Source organism: Tauraco erythrolophus, chromosome 6, assembly GCF_009769465.1.
Source record: "Tauraco erythrolophus isolate bTauEry1 chromosome 6, bTauEry1.pri, whole genome shotgun sequence".
In the NCBI taxonomy this organism is placed as follows: domain Eukaryota; kingdom Metazoa; phylum Chordata; class Aves; order Musophagiformes; family Musophagidae; genus Tauraco; species Tauraco erythrolophus.
Genome location: NC_141470.1, coordinates 27,487,562 through 27,511,215, shown reverse-complemented (window position 1 = coordinate 27,511,215; position 23,654 = coordinate 27,487,562). Strand labels below are relative to the sequence as shown.

General features: G+C 44.0%; 1 protein-coding gene across 6 annotated transcripts in view; it reads right to left on the bottom strand.

Moving 5' to 3' along the window:
• DAGLA (diacylglycerol lipase alpha) overlaps nucleotides 1-23,371 on the bottom strand; it is a 42,065-nt gene extending 18,694 nt beyond the window's left edge. For 3 of the 6 annotated variants that reach the window (XR_015222205.1, XM_086613257.1, XM_086613260.1), the window contains exons 1-12: nucleotides 23,232-23,371; nucleotides 20,083-20,221; nucleotides 19,328-19,539; nucleotides 16,832-16,933; nucleotides 16,098-16,236; nucleotides 12,711-12,798; nucleotides 8,190-8,324; nucleotides 7,398-7,475; nucleotides 6,106-6,230; nucleotides 4,779-4,935; nucleotides 4,371-4,454; nucleotides 4,166-4,243 (exon numbers count right to left, since the gene is read on the bottom strand). Coding sequence is in view for 5 of the 6 variants with exons in the window: in XM_086613257.1 (XP_086469383.1) it covers nucleotides 4,166-4,243; nucleotides 4,371-4,454; nucleotides 4,779-4,935; nucleotides 6,106-6,230; nucleotides 7,398-7,475; nucleotides 8,190-8,324; nucleotides 12,711-12,798; nucleotides 16,098-16,236; nucleotides 16,832-16,933; nucleotides 19,328-19,539; nucleotides 20,083-20,177 (1,293 nt within the window). In the remaining variant the exon portion in view is untranslated. Of the gene's footprint in view, nucleotides 1-4,165; nucleotides 4,244-4,370; nucleotides 4,455-4,778; nucleotides 4,936-6,105; nucleotides 6,231-7,397; nucleotides 7,476-8,189; nucleotides 8,325-12,710; nucleotides 12,799-16,097; nucleotides 16,237-16,831; nucleotides 16,934-19,327; nucleotides 19,540-20,082; nucleotides 20,222-23,231 lie in introns of those variants that run through there. The other 3 variants (XM_086613258.1, XM_086613259.1, XM_086613261.1) reach the window with 3 other exon arrangements.
• Between the last annotated feature and the right edge of the window lie 283 nt (nucleotides 23,372-23,654).

Sequence of the window (23,654 nt, the reverse complement as noted above, 5' to 3'; positions counted from 1 at the left end):
ACTGATGAATGAGAAGGCAGTGACTATTAAGGGGACTCGTCTGTCAAAGCACATTAATCACAAATTATTAAAGGTTTTTATTCACTATAAGATAAGAACTGCTGGAAGACAGGAAACAATCTGACAGTCTAGTTCTAAACAATTATCCTCTCTGCTGATGGCTGCATCTAAGAGTGTTTCTCCCTCTGTGTAATAATTACAAACAGAGTTGATCTGCAAACAGAATTTGGTCTGTTGCATAAGTACTTGGTTATGCCTTTACTACAGTTTAATTCAGTGGTAAGGAAGCCTGGACTACAAAGGCTGAAAAATAGTGATCTAGTTCAGGGTGAACATGGGTAAACAGAAATCAGCTGCTTAGCCCAAACCCAGGGAAGATCATCTCCTCTGCTATTTTCCATTACACCTCTATCTGAAAACAGTTTAAGTACCAAGTGAACATTATTGAGCACTGTTTAATCTCAGAGACATGAGAGAATTCATGGCCCTTTCAAAAAGCAAAGAAATGTGGAATTTTCAAAGTCCTCAATATCAAACACACCATCAAAATCAACCTGACTACTGAAGAGAAAGAGCAGAACACAGGTGATTCTGCTGAGCCTGTGAATGAGACATCTGTAACGCTACCATCATTATCAAAAAACAGATGCCGTAGTATTTCATGCCTGTGTTCGGATCTCTCAGCAGCCAGCCAGCTTCCGCTGCATTCTGAAGCGTCTCCACTTCCAACTCTAATGAGAAGTGAACAGCAGACTACTTATATAAATTTCTAACATGAAGTTAGGATTCTATTTTTGAAAAGCATGACCTAAATCCCTGGTGATATTTCTAATGGGCTGTTAGTCAGCCTTATGGAATATACTGTAATTCTCAAAAATATAGCTAATATAGACAGTGATTTTAATATTATGGAACGAGACCTTTATCACTGCAAAGTTACATTCAGACTTTCCATTAAAGTGGATGCCATTTCATAAGTTGCAAAGGAATAAAACTATCTGGGCTTAATTTTCAAACCTCACAGGTAAATAACTAAACTGATCAGAGATCTAGGAAAAGTAAAATGGAAATATTCTGTACTGCTTTGGAGTCTGAAGGCATGAAACTGCTCTGTGATATTTGAATCATGTGTAAAAACCCACAGACAGGGTCTATTTGGTAGAGAAAAGAGCTTGAAAGTTATTGCTATTACTGAATGTTCTATCAAACTGGTGAGAGCCGTTATCATGGCTGAGTTCTCAGGGCATCCTTCTAGCAGCTACTTCTTGTCATCCCAGCTGGCTCAACACCACAAAACAAACCTCCCTAACATCATCATTTTAGTAATTTTGTTCTATACAGGTTCAACAGAATTAAGCCTGGATTCATGTCCTTCTGAATATTTTTAAATTAACTTTGTTATAAAATCAGTGGATTTCATTTCAAAAATAGCAAAGGTAGATTTTTTTTTCCAGTTAATTTCCCCTAGGGATTGTCAGAATCTTTTTTTTTTTTTTGGCATGCTAACCCATAAACCTTAGTGACAGCTATGGTTTTTGATCCAAAATAGCTCAGAGACCTAATATGTATTTTCACTGTGGCATTCACAGTAACCCAAGCAATCAAACGCTTTCAGCTGTGGTACCGGTGGAGTGATAAGGCGGCTCATGAAAACATCAAGAGTTTTAATTTGTAGGATGTCTGATCGACACTGTGTGAAGCACTGTGACAGGCGGGCTCCGTGGGTTCAGACGACAGACCATACCAGCCTGCTGGTTGTGTGGGACAGAATCAGCAAGAAAAATTACAGAAATCAAACAACTTAGAGGAAGCTCCTGAACAGTCAAGTACTCTTCTCCAAATTAAATGTAAGTGTTAGCAAGACGCTTCATTTATTTTTGTATTAAAGTTGACTTCTGGACATTAAAAATGCATTAAGACAGACATTTTTAAATTCTATTATCTCCATTAGTTTCCCTGAGGTACATTATTGTCAGAAGATTAATACTGATAATAATTTAAGATAAAGCTATATTTCTGTACTAGTAACAATGAAAAAAGAAATAACACAAAGGCCAAATAAAAGCTCAGTATAGAACAAAGGGAATGATCCGATAATGTTTCATGTATGTCACTGGCATATGAATATTTTCATATAAAGATCAAAAGAAAATCCAACTTCTGCAAGGATATATTACTAGCTTTTCTCTACATTAAAGATGGAACAAATTCCCCTTGCTTCTCTTTTATTTCCTTTCGCCTTTCTTTGTACAAACTCTTGATCACACTAATTGTGCAAAGTCATTTTGAGCTAAATGAATTAGTACAAAAACAAGTGACATTATCATTGACAGTAGACATAATGCTTCAGAAGCGTTAAGCAAATAGTAAAGATTCACCTAACTAAATATCAGTTACTTGACAAAATTCTACCCCATTTATCTGTTTCCATAACACATCTTATTATGTTCAACTGTATCCTGAGCTGCAGCCAAAGCAGCGTGGCCAGCAGGTCGGGGGAGGTGATTCTCCCCCTCTACTCTGCTCTCGTGAGACCCCACCTGGAATACTGCGTTCAGCTCTGGAGTCCACAACACAAGAAGGACATGGAGCTGCTGGAGCAGGTCCAAAGGAGGGCCACAAAGATGATCTGAGCGCTGGAGCACCTCTGCTATGAAGACAGGCTGAGAGAGTTGGGGCTGTTCAGCTGGAGAAGAGAAGGCTCCGGGGTGATCTTATTGCAGCCTTCCAGTACTTAAAGGGGACCTACAAGAATGCTGGAGAGGGACTTTTTACAAGGGCATGTAGTGATAGGACAAGGGGCAATGGATTTAAACTGAAAGAAGGCAGATTTAGATTAGATATAAGGAAGAAATTTTTCACTCTGAGGGTGGTGAGGCACTGGAACAGGTTGCCCAGGGAAGTTGTAGATGCCCCATCCCTGGAAGTGTTCAAGGCCAGGTTGGATCAGGCTTTGGGCAACCTGGTATAGTGGAGGGTTTCCCTGCCCATGGCAGGGGGGTTGAAACTAGATGATCTTTGAGGTCCCTTCCAACCCTAACTGTTCTATGATTCTATGAAGGTATCCCCACCCATGGCAAGGGGGTTGCAACCATATGATATCTAAGGTCCCTTTCAACCCAAACCATTCTATCATTCTATAATTGCCAGAAGGAAATATCCATTAGCCAAATAACATGTACACAACATTGTTTTCAACAAGACCCACTTTGAGAGACTTGGAGACCACAGAGAGTCCAAACAACACTTTCTTGAGTAACGATTTCTTTATCATCCCCATATCCAGCTAGGCATTTGAGTATGCGGTTATCTATCAGCTACTAATGCTCTACTTTCTAAAGCAGAGCATCAAAGCACAGAGAAGAGGTTTGGCATTCAAGCAGGACATCACAAATGATGCACTACCTCCCTGCTCATGGCTCCCAAGGAGTTACGAGCTCAATGTCCCACCTTGAACGGACCCTGTCTGGATGATCAGCAACATCTTGTCTCCTCGAGCAGCAGTGTTTCCAGCAGCCACTACGTTCCTTCCAACATGCACAACCTCCAGTTTGTGTTTTTCTTTCCCCAATCTGGCACTGCATCTTGAGAGGCTGCCAAATTCCTAATAATCTTAAAACTCAGCATGTGTGTCATTGCTTTGCTGGACTGGGGCAAAGGTGAGCTCTACAGTAAATTGATTTAGTCAGCCCAGTCCTGATCACTAACACAGACACGTAGCATCAGTCTAATTACACAGATGCAAGTCCTGCCAGTATCCTTTTATGAGGTTCAATGTCTATCCCATTGCAACAGAATTGTAAACACATTCTCAGGGTTTGATTGCAAATTCTGAAAAGGTCATCGGAAGAAAAGGTAATTTGAATGACTCCAATAATTTTGTTCTAGGTCTCCACAGATGCCTTTTACAGTTTGTTTTTTTTTACTAATTGTATGGGGTTTTTAATTACAGACACAGTGGTTTTAACTGTTACAACTAAGGATTTTATTTTAACAGCTCAAAGTCATTTAACTGCAATTATGTAACACCCTTCTCAAAAGCACCTCAAGTCATTAAGACCATTTTTTTTGGCCTATAATTAAAAAAATCAAAACATAAGAAAAAGATGTAGGTGTTTGGGTTTTTTTTTTTTGTCTGGGTTTGTTTTCTTTTCTTTTTACACACCTTGTGTCCTAGCCATGTTCCATGGTGACCCTCAACTGGAAGGCGCTCTGCATCCCCAGTTAGGTCAGTCAGGGCATCCTGGAAGAAAAGCAGTCACCATGCTTCAGGTAAGAAACACCAAGTGCGAGTCAGGAAGGTCTCAGACTCTCCTAAAAGTTTGCCACGGTGGCCAAGGGTATGTGAGGCCACTGCAGAGTGCACTTACTTTTGGAGACAGAGTTCCTCGGATGCTAATGACCACCTTCTTCTTATCATGGTCCACAGCCACATAGAAAGGTGTTTCATAAACCTAGAAAAGATCTACTATTGTAACAATCAGGTGAGACAGTCCTGCTTACTTATTTTACTGCTCAGGGAAAAGGAGGTAGAGCAGTGTGACAGGTTATGCCTTATGGGTAAGCACTGCTCTGAATGACCTGATTTTTAGTGGTAGCAAATATTTCTGTCTAAGTGGCATAATTTCTTGATGGAGAGATAGGATGGGAAACTCTAGGATCAGAAAAAGGCTTAAGTTTCCTTCTTTGTAGCACTACACCTGGAAGCACGTAAATCCCATTAGGAAGGGCCTTAGGAACATGCCCCAGATATGAAGGGGGTTGCAGATTCTCCTTACTGCATCATGGCAAGATGTGTAAACAATGTCCACCGAGGTCATATTCTCATCCAAGAAATGGCGCCGGATGGCAATGGCATTGCAGCCACAGCAATTATCCTCTTCGATGGTGACACTAGGTACATAGCGGGGACGCGAAGGACAGAGACAGCAGCATCTACAGAAGAAAAAATAGCTTTGAGGAAACAAGGAATGTGGAAGAAACTGGCTTTAGAGTGGAATGCCTAGAGATAAGGGAAAGAGACCTTGCATGCCCCACTGGCCTCAAGTCAACAGCAGTGATTTCTTTCACTTGTAGGAGCTCTTGCATAAGACAGCACACAACTCATGGTTCAGCATCAAAAAAGGGCACTGGGATCAGATGTAGTTTTCCTCCTGAGCACCAGAGAGAGCTGCAGTGCAACTAGTCCTCAAGGACTCAATGCATGGTGGGGCTGGGATCTCTCCTCAAGGGATACAATGTTTCATAGCACAGTCCTACATCCCTTCCAGGCACAAGGCAGCTAGCATTTACTGAGATCTAGACCTATTTATAAAAAAACAGGTCTAGAATCATCTCAGAACCAAAACAGTGATTTTTTTTTCCTTCTTTCCCTTATAAGACATTTCACAAATAAAAGTAATCAAAAAGAAGTATATTCCTCCTAACAGGTTCAGCATAGAAGTTGCCTGTCTATGTGCAAAAAGCTCAACCTCAAAGGGAATCTGATGACAGTATTGTGGCAGCTGAAAGCAACCATTTAAAACAACGCAATCCTGAAGTGAACTACAGCATTGCTACCATGAGGTGAGCACGATACAGCGTGGCAGAAAAACAATTAGTCAGAGAGAACACGGCACAAACTCCAGCCAAGTCTTGTCGATGCTTTAATAAAGACCCAAATGTCAACTCCCTACATATCTGGGCTTGTGGATAAATCTGATTTCTGAGCTCCAAGACAGCTATTTTGACTCGGTGCGAAAGCAATCTTGTGCTAGATGAGTTCTCTCTGCTGGCTGCTCAAACTGCACAGAACTGGCATGATCCTTAGTGCACCAGAGAGACTAGAGCAGAGCAGTCGGGTTTATTTAACAAGGTAAGCAGATAAGCAACTGTAAGGAAGAGATTGAGGAGAAAGACTCTGGAGTATGAAGGTACAGAGTTAAGAGATGGAAACAAAAAGCATGAGAAAGGAAAAGAGGAAAAAAGCAGAAGAGAAAAGGAGAAGGAAGAAATAGAGGGGTGATGGAGAGAGTAAACCTATGAAAAAAAGGGTAATTCTAGATCTGAGAAAAACAGAAGGGAAAAGGGAAGAAGAGAAGACAAAGTGATAGGGCGGCCACTCACGAGCAGGATCTGGCAAGGCGACAGAGTCCACATGTGGGCTTCCTCATCAGGTATATGGGCCAGCCATAGGCAGCCAGGGCAAACAGCATGTAGTAACACACCTCTTTGTACCGCTGCATCTCGTGCTGAAAGAGACAAGAGACTCACTAAAGGTCTTATTCTCTTTTAGATAGTGAGTTTTTCTACTGTTTCCCTTCTTCCCTCAGAGTTAGACACGTGCACCCTTCTTTCTGAGCATCAGCCTTCTCTCTCAGCACCACTAGAACAGCACTGTCAGTGTCTCCAGGTGACTGCAAGAGAACACGCTGGTTATGCTGGGCAAGATCCTCCCCCTCCCAAGAACAGCTCCAGAGAGAAATTCTCCTCTGCATCAAACACCATGCTGCAAAGGAAGTCCAATCCCTTTGGGTTTTGACCCACCCTACCTGAGGAGAAGATAAACTAGTTTAAATCCCTAAATATACTGCTTCCACATAGGCACAGGCCATAAGATGCCCAGAGAGAATCATAAAGCCAGTCTGGGGCTACGTGCCTCAGTGCTGTCTTCTGTAAGTTCTGCTGATATCTCTCCCCACACACACCTATTCAGAAGAAGAGACAGGCAGAGCACGAGCAGGACGTTAGCATTAAACACAACGCAGTACAGTACAGCCACAAGCAGGTTAATCAAAGAATCACTTGATGAGAGATGGTGGGATTGGGTCAGTCGTGCCTCTCTTGCAGCAATATCATCTAATCAAGGGGGGGTGAATCCGGTTTCCCCAACAAAGGGCTGCAACAGCAGCATGCCAGAAGAAAAGCCAAGCTTAATTCACACAGAACAGACTGCAGCCATTTCCACCCTGAAAACTGCTGACAAGCAGCCCCAGGCAGGAGGACTCCATCTCACTCCAGGCAGCTCCCTGCCCTTATCAAGATGGAGCCCTGCTGAGCTTCATGAGCTTGGCCGGTGGTACTTCCATACAGAGCCCTGCATGACACTTCTGGATGTAGTGCTCAACTCGTACCTCTGGCTTTGGAAAAAAACCTCACATTGCCTTCCTCCATCTGAGTGGAAATACTGCCGCTTCCCACAAAGTGAAGGCTAGAGACAGATAATGCTTTAAAAGTGATCTGAAGACAAAAAGCCTCCAGAGAGCAAGTGGTGGTGTTATATTCTGTTGTACTAATCTTTAATTTCTTTCATTATTACAGAAAGAGGCAGAAAGGAATAAGAGAAGCTACTGACAAAAAGAAAACAGGTTACATGGGGAAGCATGGTGAATTTGCAAGATCACAGTCCAGTGACTTACCGCATTTTTCAGATCCAGATACTTAGTGTTCCTGGTCACTGGCATCCCAGACAGAAAAGCTAAAATGTCATTGTTTGCCTGTAAGTCATAAACATACATTAAAATTCTTCTCTGTGACATCAAGACAAAAATCTACGCCTGAGAAACAGAAAGCACTAGGTAACCTGGGACAAGATACTTTACTGTATCCCAACCAATCTCCTCAACTGGTTCCAATTTTGCTGTTCTTATTTCTGCCTATCTGATCACTGCAGTCTGAACCTGACCTCTGGGGGAAAGAAAAAAACACACAAACAAAAAACCCGACAAAACAATTTTCTACTAGGTTACCAGTCTGCAAATCTCAATGCCAGTAACGGCTTGGAAATTCAGGAATTTTTCCCTGAAGTTCCTCCTGCAGCTTTACCCAGATGCTGGAGTCTTCTCCACATCACTATATAGGAGGAGTAATCTTCCCATTCACCTTGAAGTACCTGTCATCTCCTTTAAGGCAGTTGCCCATTTGGGGTCAAGAGCTCAATCAGTGTGTACCCCCTGCCTAGAAAAGACGACGGGTTTCACAAGCTTGTCTCAGTGTCAGTAGGGCCCTCTGGGAGTCTTGGAAAAAACTGCTGAAGAAGTTAGTATTTTTATTTTACAGCTCAGTGACTGGCAATAGCCCATTACACAATATAAACAAGGTGGGCAGTCATGCAGTTCTCACACAGCGAGTCACAAGAGCAGCAGGTAAGTCAGAAGCCGAGCGAGATGCCCACTGCCTCCGTGCACAGTGACAGGCCCCCCTCCACCCACCTCATCCAGCACAGCACTGCGCTTTGCCCGCTGCCGTTGGCGCAGAAGAACCAGGCCTGCAATGATGTCAGATGGGACGATGTCAAGGTCTCGGAAAAACTCAGCAAAAAGGTAGGCGATTTCAGAGTAGGCGTCCTGCAAAATCCAGGGAGAGAAGAGTTTAGGAGGAGGAGTCTGGGTGCAGAGCGCCTCAAAACGGGACACAGAATGAGAACCAATGCGGCAGCAATGGCCTCTTTTCTGTAGCTCTCTCTCCATAACATCCATGAGATTCCTTCAGGGAACACCATATCTGGTCTAATCATATTAATATCTCTTGTTTATTTTATAGTCACACTCAGAGCCCTCAGCTGAGACTAAATTTGTACTATGCTCATGCTTATGTGAGGGCAAGCAGACCAACTCAACATCAAAACAGACCAAGCAGACACAAAGGGAGAGAAAGGAAATGTTTTCATCTCTGCATGGTAAATAAGATAGAGGAAGTAAGATAACCAAGCGGATCCCAATCCAGCGTCATCTCGGAGTCACCCTTTCTCCTCAAAAGCAATTTCATTTGAACACAGGCTATTCGGGGGGGAAAAAAAAGCACACTGATTTCGTCCCGTTTAACAGCCTCTTCAATTCTGTAACTCTGTCTGGGGATCATTTTGCCCAGACTTAACCCAGACCTCACCATCCCAGGCACATCACAGAGAAAGTAACAGCTTTTGAACCCTGCCACTGAACAGTCTCTGTAGCTGCTCACTGTTCACCATCACGCTCTTTGCTACGTGATTTCAAAGAGTTAATTACAAAATGTAGGTGTTACTCATGGCAACTCTTGGTACTGAAGAAACCAACCAAGTCAACAGGCTTTTCCAGGTTTATCTTGGACAACTCCCAAGCAAAAGGACCTGAAAAGGAAAGCTTGGAAAAAGATCTGAATCATTAAATGCAGAGTTCCCAGAAAAGAAGGTGACCAAACCCAAACAAAGAAGACACCACAGGAGGGTCAGAAGTGGAAGCGACCTGAGACGGTCATGAAAAGGCTCTGAAGCAGTGACAAATATTTTGAGGAGAAATGTTATTTTTTCCTTTTGCTCTGTACTACAAAGAAAACCTCTCAAGGTCTTAAGTGAGAATGGTTTGGGAGGTTAGAGATGGGCTGGACTGAGACAAGGCTGATCTAGCCATTGTTCAAGACCAGCAAGCTTAAAGACAAGGGTCACGCCGAGGGTTGATCAACAGTGTGGGACTGGGTAAGTGCTGTAGTACACAAACGGTCAGTATTTTGACCCCTGCCATCAATAACCTTTCCTACCAAGGTCTGTCACAGCCTTATCCTGAACTTTTAGCCCATGTTTTCATAGCATCCTTTACTCGACACCTAAAGCCCTCCGACTGCAGTCTTGTCTATAGAAAGCCTGAGCCGTGCACTTGAAAGACTGGTCTTCAGGACAGGATCTCTCCATCTCTCTTTGACAGGCAAGATAGTAAATCCCTTCTCTCCTTAGCAGTCTTGCAAGAAATGACCCACATTCTTTTATCTCTGACAAACTCCTGGAGTGCAAGATTACTTACTATCATTTTTCACTTGCCTACAAAAGCAAGTTAAATCCCCATTAAGAATGGGGTTTCAGGTGCCAACTGTGCAGGTTTCCATGCCAGCTGTGCCTTTGAAGAGCAAATGGACTGGCAGTAACCTCTCCAACATCACAACTGCAGTATCCTTGAAGTACTGACCCCATAAATCTTAGCACAATTCCTACAAGCACACAAGAAATGCAACCAGCCTTGAAGTAAAATATGACGAACACCTATTAACCCAAAGTCACAGCAACACCTCTTGATACTCTAACCAAAGCAAAAGGCCTTAATGGAAGTTCAACATGTATGTTCTGTTCTGAAGGAAAAGTTTTTAATGAAGCATCTGATATTATATTGTAGGATTGATTGTAGTGTTCTGCTACAAACCCTGCAGGCTCTAGGGCTGGCAGAGCTGCTGGAGACTTAGCACTGCAGACTTCACTCCAGATCCATAAGAACAGCTTCTTGCCCCAGTGCCATGTCCACTCTGCAGAGCTATTTTCCAGCCCAGAGGACGATGATCCTCTGCTAGAATACTTTTTCCATAAAGACTGGGAGAGACAGCAATAGATTCATTTCTGATCCATTACATACGCATTCATTCCACTCGCTGTCATGTCAGGACACACAAAGTCAGAGCTTGTTTCTGCAAAGAAAAGAGCCTGGAAATTGCTCAAGCTGAATGTAAAATGGAAATTCAACAGTGCAAGGAATTTGGAGATTCTGGTATCTGCTTTTATCCTGAACTAAAAAAAAAAAAAAGTAGAAACAGTCAGTCACTGCAGAATGAAAAGTCTGTTAAAAAAAGCTTGACAAGAAGTGAAATATTTTGCATTCTTGAATAAAATAGAGTTGTTCAGAAACCAGGCTATTCAGGGCTCTCCAGCCAGGCTGCAGTGCCCATGCCATGCCGTCAGGACAGGCATCTCTGGGTGGCTGGGCAAGACGACCTGGTTGTGCTGTCAGGGGGAAGGGAAGGTGCCTCTGCTGTGGTAGCACAGGCAAGCGGAGGAGCAGAACATAACCCCCAAGGAAATGCTGCTGCTTGTGCTGCTGTGACACAAAGCTTGTCTTATTTCAGTTTTCCAGATGGATTTTCCTAAGCAGCTCTAGCAGATGATCAATGAGAGCTGGCAGTCCTGGGCTACGACTTCTCAGCAGGACAGAGGTTGGGGCTGGGACGTTCCCTGGGAACATGGTGGCATTTCATCCAGTACTGCAGGAGTGTACTGCTGGGACAATCAGTGTGCCAGTACACGTTGCTGGATTTCTGCAAAAGGGCTATGGCAATTCCTGTGGCCGTCCACACTTTGGAAACTGCTCCCTGCGGATAACCACATAGCACTTACCAACAAACCCTTTTAATCCAATTCATACTGGTTGCCATCTGTGATGAACAAATGTTCAGGTAGCCTTTACCTGACTCTCCATTATTCTTACACAGCTCTTCATCCTATTACATCTTTCCCTTTTGAGGTTAAAATCCCAGTCTCATTTCTCTTCCTATACAAGTTCATATCCCCTCCAATATGCTCCTTTTTCTGCTGCATCTTTTAGGAGACCAAACACCAGGCTATATTTAGTGAGGACATCACTGATGTGGTTGGTCCCTTGGTGTTTTCCCTGTCATTTTCTATGCCCTTCTACTGAAGCTAAATGTTTTTCTGATTTTTTGGTCACTGCTGTGCACTGTCTTTGCTGAAGTGTCCTTGATAACCTTCTCTTTTCCTGAGAGGTTGTAACTAATTCAGAACCCAGTGTCTGCAAGTAATTTAAATTGTTTCTTCAGATATGCACGCACCACCTCGTCTTTCTTTATGACTTTCTTCTATCTTTGATAACAATTCCCTGGTTCTGCTTGGTCCTTCAAGAGTTCTCAAATACTCATAATTCTGACCAACTTAAACATTACGAGTCACAGCAAAATTTTCCACCTTAGAACCTCCAGCAGGTCTCAGGAGTCCTGCTGAATGCCAACCTAAAGCACAAACCTGCTCCCACCGTTTCCAATAAGAATGGATTGCTAACCTTTGGCAAAGCAGTATCAAGCCCCTTACCCTTTCCTGCTGGATAGATAACAGCAAGGGAAAATCCCAACTGTAGCCCACGAAAATTTCAAACCAATGATCTTTACGTAAATCTATGGATTAAGTAATAGTTTTTGACTGTTAGCAATCCAGAAGTATTCTTTTGCTGATTCTGACAGGTTTACATTTTCCCATTTTCAAAGAAGTCTCTCTCCTTAAGTGTAGGAGACTGATGCAAACAACAGGAGAAACTCCTTAAGCAAAGTGGCTGATGAAGCTGACCACAAAGTGCTGTCAAATGTTGAACATAAACATAGTAAAAAATATATGTTTCTTCCACTGGTATCTTCACTTAAAATTACCACCCCAGTTCACTGCAACAGTGAGGTAAAGAGCAACTTCAGGAAAAGAGTTTAAGACTGATAACACTGCTTTTCAGTGCTGCTAACTTTACCTTTGGAGAGAATACCTGTAATATTCAAAACTAGAGGGTTAAGACTGGCCATTTCAAAAAGACAACTGTCCTACCCAGCAATGTTATATCTGCATGTAGAGGGAAACATCAAGTTCTGTTTCTGCCTGGAACACCCAGCTGTCCTCCTGCCAAAATCCAAGCACTCATTCAGGCTACTTGGGCTAAAAAGAAGGAAAAGGAAGCAGCATGCAGCAAAATTTCAAGTCTGGTCATTCCGAGGGTAGCTCACCTTGCTGCTTCTTGAAAGGCATTTCCAGTCCTTGCATGGGTTGTTGCCAAGGCTTAACAGACTCCTTGGGCCTCCAGATCTCAAAGAACACTCACGGTGAAACAAGACACACATCGTCCACGTTTGATCACAGGAACCCCATACTGCTACGCTTTGCTGAGTCCCATGTACGTCAGCCATACACACAGCTTGCTCTCTGACAGGAGACACTTGATACCTACCGACTGAGAGTCTTTTGTCCGTGTGCAGCAAAGAAAAACTTTGAGTCTGCGTGTCCAGCTGCTGGCCTGCCCTTCTTCTAGGCGGTGTCTGTAAATAAAGGGTAGAGTATGCACATGAGGATGGGCAGGAGAACATGACTGCACACAAACAGTAGGATTCAATGCAAAGTCACACGGCCTACACTACCACTGGTAAAACGCATGCTAAACCATAACTCTTCTATTTATCCTGGTCTAGCAGAGACATGGAGACCACATGTAGATTAACAACTCAGCTCATTTTATAGGACAGGAAGGTCAATAATCTAGTGGTTCTGGCCAGGACCATGCCTCTGTATGGTGTTCTGATTGAATGGGAAGGTCATAACAAAGCTACTGTTATTCTATGATATCTGCTGGAAGCAGGACATCCAAGAGCATCTGAAGCTCTGGATGGAAGGAGAGGCTACTGGTAACTTGACAGCTGCATCATGTGCTAGGATATACTACCGCGCAGTAGGGAAAACTCTACTGCGGAGCAGGGAGGCAGGGATGGTACAAAAGACCTTGAACACTTACAGTGAGAGGAGCTGTGCAATTTTTTCCAACAAATAGATATATTTTTCTGAATAAGCTATTAAACATAATACAGTCTCAGAACTGAAACAATTTGCACTCTTTATTCAAGTATGGTGCATAACTTCAATCAAAAAAAAGGAATGCAAGCTAAAGGTTCTCTTTCAATTTAGAAAAGGTTAAAAAAAGGCTGAATAGAGAAGGTTTAGCTCAACCCACATTTGCTTTATATGACATTTCAATTTCAGCTTCAAAATTAGCTAATTGGACAACCCTACTTAGAATGAACTATAGCTGAGTTCACTCCACTGTTGTGAGCTTGTCCTAGTTACTACATTTTGCAGGGTGAGAGTCTCTTATTTTTGACTGGCATACCTGCAAACGATCCTTAAATCAAAGTCAGATGTTGAAGTGGGTGACTATGCTCTTTGCCAGAGAGTCATGGTACCTACATAAAGTCCACAGCTCCTCTAATGCAAGGTTTTTTAGTTTTTTTTCTGGTTGTGGTTTGGGTTTTTTTGTTTATTTGTTTTTTAATGTGAACACAGACTAACTCAACATAGGTGAGATCAAACAAAAAAGACCACTTCTATTTTCTGGCAAATGATGATATCAGGAAAAGTCCACACACAGAAAATGGGTTGCACCTGGAAGAAAAAGATGCTGGTAAAGGAGTATTTGCCTGCAACAGAAGAAGCAGATCCTGCAAGGCAATTCATCAATTCATGCCTGAGCATTTTAAAACTATCCTTAACCTTCAAGGAAGACTCCACAAGAGAAACAGGAATACGAGTGTCCTAAGACAGAGCTGGCAGTACCCAGTTTGCTCCACCAAATGCCAAAGAACTTGGGCAGCAATGCAAAGAACTTCACAACTTCGCTGCGGGGGTTGAACAAGCAAGTGTGCTCTGAGCTATTCCAACTTTTCCCAAATTCTTTCTTCCTAACACTGACTTTCCACACGTTTAGTATGAGCTCTAAAGCAAGTTTCATAGAAAAGCCTCAGTACAATTAGCTGAGCCTTTTGTTGGTTTATTTTCTTAGCTCTGCAAGAATATAAAAGCCCACACACATCACACTGCCACTGGTAAAGGAAAACCACTGTGTAACAGAGTCCAATAGTTAGAGCAGAGTACCACAAAAAGGAAGCCAAAGTTACATGTCTCCTTAACGTGACAAACAAACCAAGTTTTTTCATGAGTTAAGGAGGAGGAAATATGGCCCAGGTTAAGTGTAACACAAAGATCAAGTTACTGCTGTATATCAGAAGGCACGTATCACTGCAGACTGAGTGATTTCAATAGGAATGGCTGGCCCTCAGCATCTCACAGGATCACAATTCAGAAACAGGCAGAGAATTTCATAATATATTATTTGGAAAGGATTGCTTTAAGCAAGTGGAGAATTTCAAAATATATTCTTTGAAAACAATTGCTTTAGTAGTGAACACATAGTAACATTTTATGTTTCCTTTTCACATTATAGCCCACAGCATTTTGCTTGTTAACATCTGTTAACATTCCCTTTCTAGAGTGGAAACCTGCAAACAGCAGGCACAAGCTCTCCAAAAATGTTATGGGTCTGAAGGGAAAAAACCTGGCCATGGCCCAAAGGACAAATACCTTCAATCAATTGTCTTGGATCTCAGAACTCCTCACAGGAGAGATCATTTTGGGGTTTGTTTTGGTTTACTTTTAAGTTATCTAGCAAAAAACTTTGCAATCTGTGGCACTTGGTTTCCCTTTGCGAAAGCAACGCATTGAGCCAAACAGCTTTGATATAGCGTGGGGCACTAGATCCACATCTAGTGTCATCACAGCTTCTCATCCCCATGTTCCTGGGAATGTTCTGATCACAATGTAGCAATGGCACACATTAGGTTAATGCAGCACTATAACACAAATATTCAAGGTTAGTACTAGTAACGTATTGAAAAGGTTAGGAAGAAAGTCTGACATTCTGCAATAAAAAAAAAAACCACAGGCTCCTTCAAAACAAAACCTGCTTGCATGGTCATTAGAAAAGTCTGAGTTTTCCTAAAAAGACAGCTTGAAGGATCCCATTTCAACACTCTGGAAAAGCATATATTCAAAACATCCCTTGAATATACATATTCAATGAGAAATGCAAAATTTGCAAAGTATTTTTTAAAAGCCTCATTTTTTGGCATTCAAAACCTAATGCCCTCAAGTCCTACAAAGCCACATTCCTTGCTGACAGTTACACATGTCAAGACTGTAAGAAAACAAAGCCTGGTTGTGCTGTCCCGCTACTAGAAAAAAAACTTCTGAAAAAATGCCTTGCTTGGTGAAAAACAGCTCTCATATCCTCATCTGGGTAGCTCAAAGATGAAATCAATTCTTAATTAAAAGATCTGACCACCAACACAAAAAAAAGGCTTCTTGTCCAAGACCAAGAGACAAGAAACCTCAGGCCAAACGGTCGTATTTTAAAGATAAAAATAAAAGAGGAAAGGGGCTTTGGAAGAAGATGCTGCCTCAACTGAAGCAAAATTTAAGCACTGCTTCACTGTTACCAGGCAAAACACTGCTATAGGATAGACAAACAAGCTGCTGTGGTCAGCACTGGCTCAAGGGGCTCATAAAGATTCACAAATCCAGTGACTAACGCATAATCCATCCGTATACTCTGTTGCTTCGCCTCCTTTAGCTACAGATGCCCACACACAGCACCTGGCAGTCTGAGCTGCATTCTTCCAAAAATCACCATCATAGGGAATCGATGCCTGAAGCTGAACTCTCCCTGAAGCAAGGCAAGGAGAATGTTAAGAACCAAAAAAAGCAGGGCACCCTTCCAGAAACGCTGCTTTACCGCAGGTTGTATGTCCTCAGGTTGCGCTGTCTCCGCTTCGTGGCACGCAGTTTGACAAAGGTCCGGCCTGTCGGATCGAAGACGCACAGGACGGTGATGCAGACGCTCAAGATGACAACCCAGTTGCACACCACCATTCCTGCAAAGAAAGAGGAGAAGTCAGGTGCTCTGTCCACAAATCTTGGCAGCATCGCTTCCTGCTTTTCACCACACAACTCTCCATTGCTGCAGGGCAGACAGAGAAAGTTACTCCAAATACTCTAGCAGCCAGCTGCAGCAAAAGGAAATCCTCTGGAAAGACTTCTAAACCACAGTTACATTTTCCAACTGTTTTAGGAGATTGCCCATGCAGAAGGCCATTAAATACTCACTGAGTATCTACAAGGACTGCAACAGTAGCATCACCCCTGCCAGGAGACTGGCTGAGACTGAAAAGGAGTTCCAAGAAAACAGTAAAGCCATTTTGAACTCAAGAAGGGGAACCAGCTCTTACAGACTCCCCAGCCCGACCCTTCCATGGGAACATGAATTCTTGCCTCAGTGCAGACAGCACAAACAAATGAATAGAACAACTGTTCTGAGCAATAGTGTCTCAGGAAAACAAGCATCACATTTACAGCTACAATCCACTTCCAACAGTCAATCCTCACATGCATGAATGAATTAGCTCTCCAAGGCAAGAGAATGTCTGCGCATACACAGGAATGCACACAAACCACATTCCAAATACATACCCAAAGTGACACTCTTTGCTGTGATATCATTGCAGGAAGTGTAGTACTGCGTTAGCCAAACGATGCCCACAATAGCATACACAAACTCAATCACCAAGATAGCTGAAACAAAAGGAACACAATGGATAGTAGCAGCATCTCCCTAAGGATTAACAACTGCCTCTCCCTGTCTTCTGGAGAGGAAACCCAAAAGACAGGGTCTTTAGCAGGACAGTTGCATAGAATAAGTGACTGCAGGACTGGGCACCAATGCTTTGGAAGGTGATATTCAAGAAAATGAACCAGAAATGTAATGTGTCCTTAACACTAACCACTCCTAAATGACACAAGGACCACACACACACAGACCTGTCAGTACCCTCGGCTGTATCACAGGTGTACATCTGATAGCCATACCTTCCACCCACGACACTGGAAAGACTGCTAACAAGAATCACCATCTAAACAGTACCTAGGTCTTAACCACCTCAGACAGCTCACCTGATTCAAAGACATCAAATAGTGGTGTGCATCCAGGACTAATCCTGCTTACTACACTTAGTAAGTGTTCCCAACACCTCTGTCCTTTGCAGGCCTTCTAGAACTAGTTCCCAGGACACAGTCCTTGAGGAGTCATTTACCAGCTCCTTAGTTTTGCATGTCACCATGGTAATGAACTAGAAACTGGGGGCTGACAGTGGCTCCCTGAAACAAAAAAGTTGGGAAATACTGCTCTGAAGTGCTCATCCTCACACCTTCTCTACACATTACAACCCCAAAGCATAAGTGGGCAATCAGGTATGGAAAGAGAGTAAATAGCTTCCTCAGCAACATCTAGCTAGCTTTTGGTGGAGCTGAGACTGAACCCGCATTCCAACCTAGCCAAGTCTAACCATCCACTCCACCCTATCTACATGTCAGCACAGTATCTTTCATGTCTTACTACAGACTCCCGCTATCCTGGGAAGACAAGTTCAAAAAGCCACATAGCAAAGAGCTTTCAACAGCAGTGGGCAAGGAACCAGGGCTGGACTTGGATCCTGATCAGCACAGCCTGTGTTCTTAAGCTGAGCTAGGTTTTGCCTACCTTGGCTTGTCTCCCCTCTGAGATTACCTGCCGCAGGACAGGAGAAGCAGTAGCATGGATGAGCCTTTCCTGGGTTCATATTGGAACTCTTTCCCTAGATTCATATGCGCTAAACAGCACATGCTTAAAATGGGACAGTCACACGGACGCTGCCCACACAATGGTCACACTCCTATTTCTATCATCAGAACTGATGAAACCATTAAGAGTAAAAAGCCCCACGAAACAAGCATATACAAGACCCAAGATACAGTATAACTACAGATCCTGAACATACGTAGAGTTTAAAGTAGACAAGGAAGAAAAGTGGATGATTCTTGGGTAGGAAAATGGCTATTTGGATTCTCTCTATCTCCCTTGCCCCATTTAGTCTGGTTTTAACACAGTGTTACTCAAACTGTCAGGCTCTATGTGCTTCCCTAGGGAGACTGTGGTTTGTCTGGGAAACTGGAGAGAAAGATTTGTTTGCTATTCATGTTAATGATTTGCACTTAGCGCTCAAAGGCAGAAATGTCTCCCAGACACAGCTTTCAAGCAACGTTACCCGTATTTTAGCAAATTGCACATGAAAATAACCCAGCAAAAACAGAGAAGCAAAAACATGAGATGCTTTGTTTGGAATGAGCTTGATTCTGCATCTCCAAGAGATTTTTCCTTAAAATCTTCACTCGGCATGGAAAAACCCGATCAAGTTTCTTTAGCTGGAAAACAATGGAACAGAGGAGGGAAGTCAAGCCCTGAATGAGAGATCAAGGAACAATCTCTTTTCTGATCTAGTTCTTGATGGATGAGTGAGACAGGAAATGTTTTTAGGAAGACAAATATGCACTCTGAGAGAGGATGCAACCAGTGAGCAGGTGGTAAACCTATTTATCTCACGGTGCCTGGAGGCGGAGTATCAAAGTGCAGGTTGCTGGACGGAGAGATGCATCACATGTGAGTCAAGAGGTCATGTATATGTCTCCAGGTAGGTGGGTGTAACACTTAAGTGTCTGCATGACAGGCAAGGACATGCACATGCCTCGAGGTCAGAACCACCATGATTTACACAGACATATGCCTGTATCGTAGGAAAACGTGTGGAAAAAAGGTGGGGGAGAGGTGTAGATGCATCTCACTGTGGCAGATCTGTGTTGCGAGACAGAAGGGGAGCATACTTTGTTAGAGGAAAAGGATGTACCTGCATCGCAATGAGGATGACAAGTTAAAGGTTTGCTAGAAAGATATTTGGGGCATTGCATGAGAGTCTTACAGCAATGACAGGGTGCAGTATATGTGATGTATTCAGATGCATATCACATACAAGTGGCCATCTGGATGTCTTTCAGAAGCTGCGTGTTTGTCAGGGTGTGGGGAGAGAAGTCTTCTGCGATAGCAGATGGCAGTGTGGAGGCTGAGTCATTAGGAGGCCTCAGGCCGCTGCCTCTTACCCAGTCTGACATAGAGCACATACTGCATCGAGTCCCGGGGCTCTGTGTACAGGATACTGCCTCGCATGCTGAGCCAGATGATTGCCACCTCTGCGATCATACAACTGAGCAGGATGCCCAGGTAGCCTCTGCCGTGGTCCACCAGGTTAAGCGAGCAGGTCTCGTTGGGGTTGTACACCAGCCCAAAGAGCACCACAGAGAGGATCACAAACCTGCCAGTCACAAACCAGCTTGTTACCAGCAGTAAGCCAAAGAAAGCTACACGTAATATCCCATACCTGCTCTCCTCACAAAGCTACTGAGGATCCTCAGTGTCCCACAGCTATTTACAATTAATATTAATTTGTTCTGGAAATCTCCTCCCCACAAGCCATCCAGAGGGCCTGCTACCCCAGTCAGAACAATTTGATGATCTGTGTTAAGTCACATTATCCCATGAGATCTGCCACTCCAATTGTTTTTCCTGAGCCCCTGTACAGAAACACAGCTCCAAACTCCAGTGGGCAACCTTGGGTAGCACAGGAGGATGCAGGGAGCTCTGGTCAGGTTCCCTCTTTGGAACTCGAACTAGAACTTAGAATACAACTCATCTAGAGAACCAGAAGCTGGAAATATGTTGGTGTCTGTCAGAAATGCCCCAAACAAGCCTTCCAGCTGCATGTTTAAGCACAGGAAGAATTACAGCTGCAAGAAATAGGAATAGCAAAAAGAATTCATGGGAGAATTCAAACCATCATTCTGCCTCTCTCACTTACCAGGTGGTATGCAGAAGGAAGAGGAAGACGGCTGGCAAAACCAGGTCATCGCTGCCTACAGACCAGCGACGGCGGAACACGACAATCCCTGGCATGGCTAGTGGGTCTGAGGAAGTTCAGCAGGCACGACACTCACCTCCTGGAAAAGAACAGAATCAAAAGATGCTGCTGACCCTCTTCAACCCCCTCAGGGTGAGCCTCACAACCCTACACCAACAGAAGGATTGCACCTGTGAGCTATCCTATTTTACACCAAAAATGGCAGAGCTTCTTCCTTCCAGCACCAGGGGGCATGGCATGCTTGAGAAGGAGAGCACAGGAGAGGAACATACAGTTTAAAGAGTGGGAAGTATTAGGTGAAGCAGGTGTGTAACTCACTGGACATAATCACCACTCACCCAGCTCCATTTCACAAGATTATCTGGAATCCTGTTAGGGCTGCACGTCGGCGAGCAGACACTGTGGGATGCTCTGGACAGGTTATAATCGCCCCAACTCTAAGGAAGGTCCTATTACCGTGTTCTTCCACAGGCACAGCTGCTGCCTGCCTCTTTTTCTTGTTGTCCAACAGTTCCCTTCCACACTTGGCTCGGCAAGCCAAAATACCTATTAGCAGTTAGTGGTAGCATCTGGGAAAGCTATTGACTGGCTCCCAACAGCAAACACTTACAGCTGAGGGAGCAAGCTCCTAGGAGATCTCTCATTTGACCATTCGTTGCTCAGGAGCACCCTGCCAGCTCCACATCTCCTTTGTGTTCACACTGGCCCTGACAGGCACTAACAACTCAAAGGTCGAAGATTGAGGAGCTGGCTGTTTCTCCTCACATTTTGTTTGTACTCCTATTTTTAAAGCTTCACAAACCCTTTAAAAAAGAAACAGCAGTGGTAATAAGTCACAAGACTCCACACAGGGCTGTCCAGACACCTCCTTCCAACGCAGCTCTCCCACACCATTTCAGTTCTGTTGTACATAACTCCAGCCTGCTCCAGTCCACAAGTCCACCACATCAGAGCGGCTCAGTCCTTTCCTGCAGCACACTATCTCCCTTCTGCATTTCTTGTACAACACGCTTCAACCATGACCCACAGTCATGACTTCTGTTTGGTTTTTCTCAACCTTTGGTTTCTAAGATCATGTCTACGCAGTCTGCCCACAGTCAGCTGCAATCTCCTGACTACAGCAGTCGTTCCTGTCCCTCTCTTTCGTGCCCTAAACCCCATCACACTTCTTACGTGTACCCTCCTGTGCTAACACAGACCAAAGGAGACCATACGTTGGCCCGTGCCTCTCCGCTCCAAGACATCATCTCAAAAGTACCAAGTTTTCCCAACTGATGCATCTCAGTTCCAAATCACAGCACTTCTATTCTGACCCCACTAACTTCCCAATCTTCATGTTTATGGACTGCTGCCAGAATGCTCTATCCATGACCTGCAGTGACCACACCACATCCAAGCCACATCTCCGAAGTAATAACTGCTCTTTGTACTGATCTGGCAATTTGCTGTTAGGCTCACAGAGTCAAAAAAAAAAAAAAAAAAATCAAAGTGTTCACATTTGTTATTTATGATGTAATCAGGATTTTCGACTGCATTTCAGAGGGACTATCATCTGCCATACCTCATGCACCAAGCCAAAAAAAAAAGCAAACTTGTATATGGTGTCTCTAATTCAGTGCTCTGGGTGAAAACGGGGAGCGACATGATCACATTTACACTAATTGGAACCTTCAAAAAGTGACACAAGTGTTGGTTTTGTGACAGATCACAGACTGTACCACAGCACCGACTGCTGCAGTAACAGAAGCTGCCTTGCCCTACTAAAACCTATTCACCAGTCAAGCATGGTTACCCCATCACTTACCTATTCTGCAAAACATCTCAAAACAGAGGAGTCTCCCCTCCTGTTGACACCCACAGCCAGTGGACTAGACCTTCCTACCCGTTTCAGTCACCAAGTACTGAAAACCTACACAAATTTTTCATGCTTTCCGGGAGATTCCATAGTTAACTGGCTGACACACTTCCAGTATGTTACTCACTTGGGTGAAGAAAACGCTCTATTCCACAAACAAAGCAAATGTGAAATTACAACACCATTTGGATTCACGTTTCCTTAGCACATAACAATCAGAGCACTCGGTACATTGCAGCTCTACCTTCAAATTGCTCACTCCTCTGGCCATCTGGGGACTTCTTCTAGCCTTGCCATGAATAACCCGCCTGCCTATCGTGCACCACCCATATGAAGAACTTCTATCTTGAATATCGCTACCCCTGCTCAGTATACACAGATACGCTTTCCGGCATGCTCACTCACTCTGCCTCTGGCCACCGCAGCACCTCCCAGCCAAGCTCAGACCTCGGTTCCCATCATCCCTCAGCTTACGGCTCCATCCCACCAACGCACTTTCCACAACTCTTCCACCTCTCCAGACGCAAGCAGTCGTGCTCTGCCTGCTTTCACCACCCTCTGCCAGTTTAAGAGGCAGGGTATCGGCAAACATCTAATGTGAATTCCTTATCCACCGCAACAGATGGGGTCGGAGCAGAGCAGCTTGTCACTCACTGTCACACACAAGAATACTCACTGTGGCACTGTCACTCCTAGCTGTAAGCTTACCAGGCTCCTGGTACACTGCAGAAAGAGTCCCAATTAATTTTCAAAGACTGTCTATTGAAAATCTAAACCATGAGGTTCGGGGCCTTGCTCACAGTTTTGGAAAGAAAGGAGATGATAGAAGGCCTAAGACTGTAAAACCCACCAAAAAAAAAAAGTAAAGCTCTCAGTGCACAGACTCTTTGGTTTCATCCCAGGGTAGCAGATCCCAGGAGTTACATTGTAAGATGACGCAGATATGATCTAGCAGAGGAATTGGAAAGAAAACGGAAGGTCAGAGTGCAAACAGCCCTGAAAACACTGATGACCCTAGTTTTGTAACAGCAAGAACCCCTTTCACTGCCCCTAAAACTGCTGCAAAGAGTGAAAAATTCCCAGGACTTTGAAACCTGAACCTCCGTACAAGAAGCCCCAAGCTCTCAACCCTGAAATCAGGGGGAAGCACATGCAGGCACAAGCTTTGTGTGCAAGGAGTCCAGAGCCCTTGACCCCCATATCTTAGAATGATCTACAGAAGCAGAAATCTTACATGGCATGTGGTCCAGCCGCTGCACATTCTTCTCTCCCGTAAGGGTAGATCAGGAAAAGTGCACATCCACGGAGACAGACATCACAAGCGAAGAAGCGAACAGCAAACTCTTCTTGCAGCCATTGAAAATCCCACTCGGCAAAGGGAGGGACGGTGTGGTGACCGCCTGCCGACAGAGCCAGGCATCATCTTCAGAGCAACTCCCTCCCTCCAAGACAGCAACCTCATTTATTCATTGGGGCTGCTGAAAACCACCAAGCCAGGGGTCGTGACTCCCCCCTTCCACACCCCCGGCATCCTCTGGAAGGAAGTGACATCATCCCTATTCTGAGGAGATTGTATGTGAATTGTGGGAAGGAGGACTGGGAGTGAGAGCGAGCGATGCTGTCAGAGATGTACCGAGACGGGAGAGAGGAAAGCCCT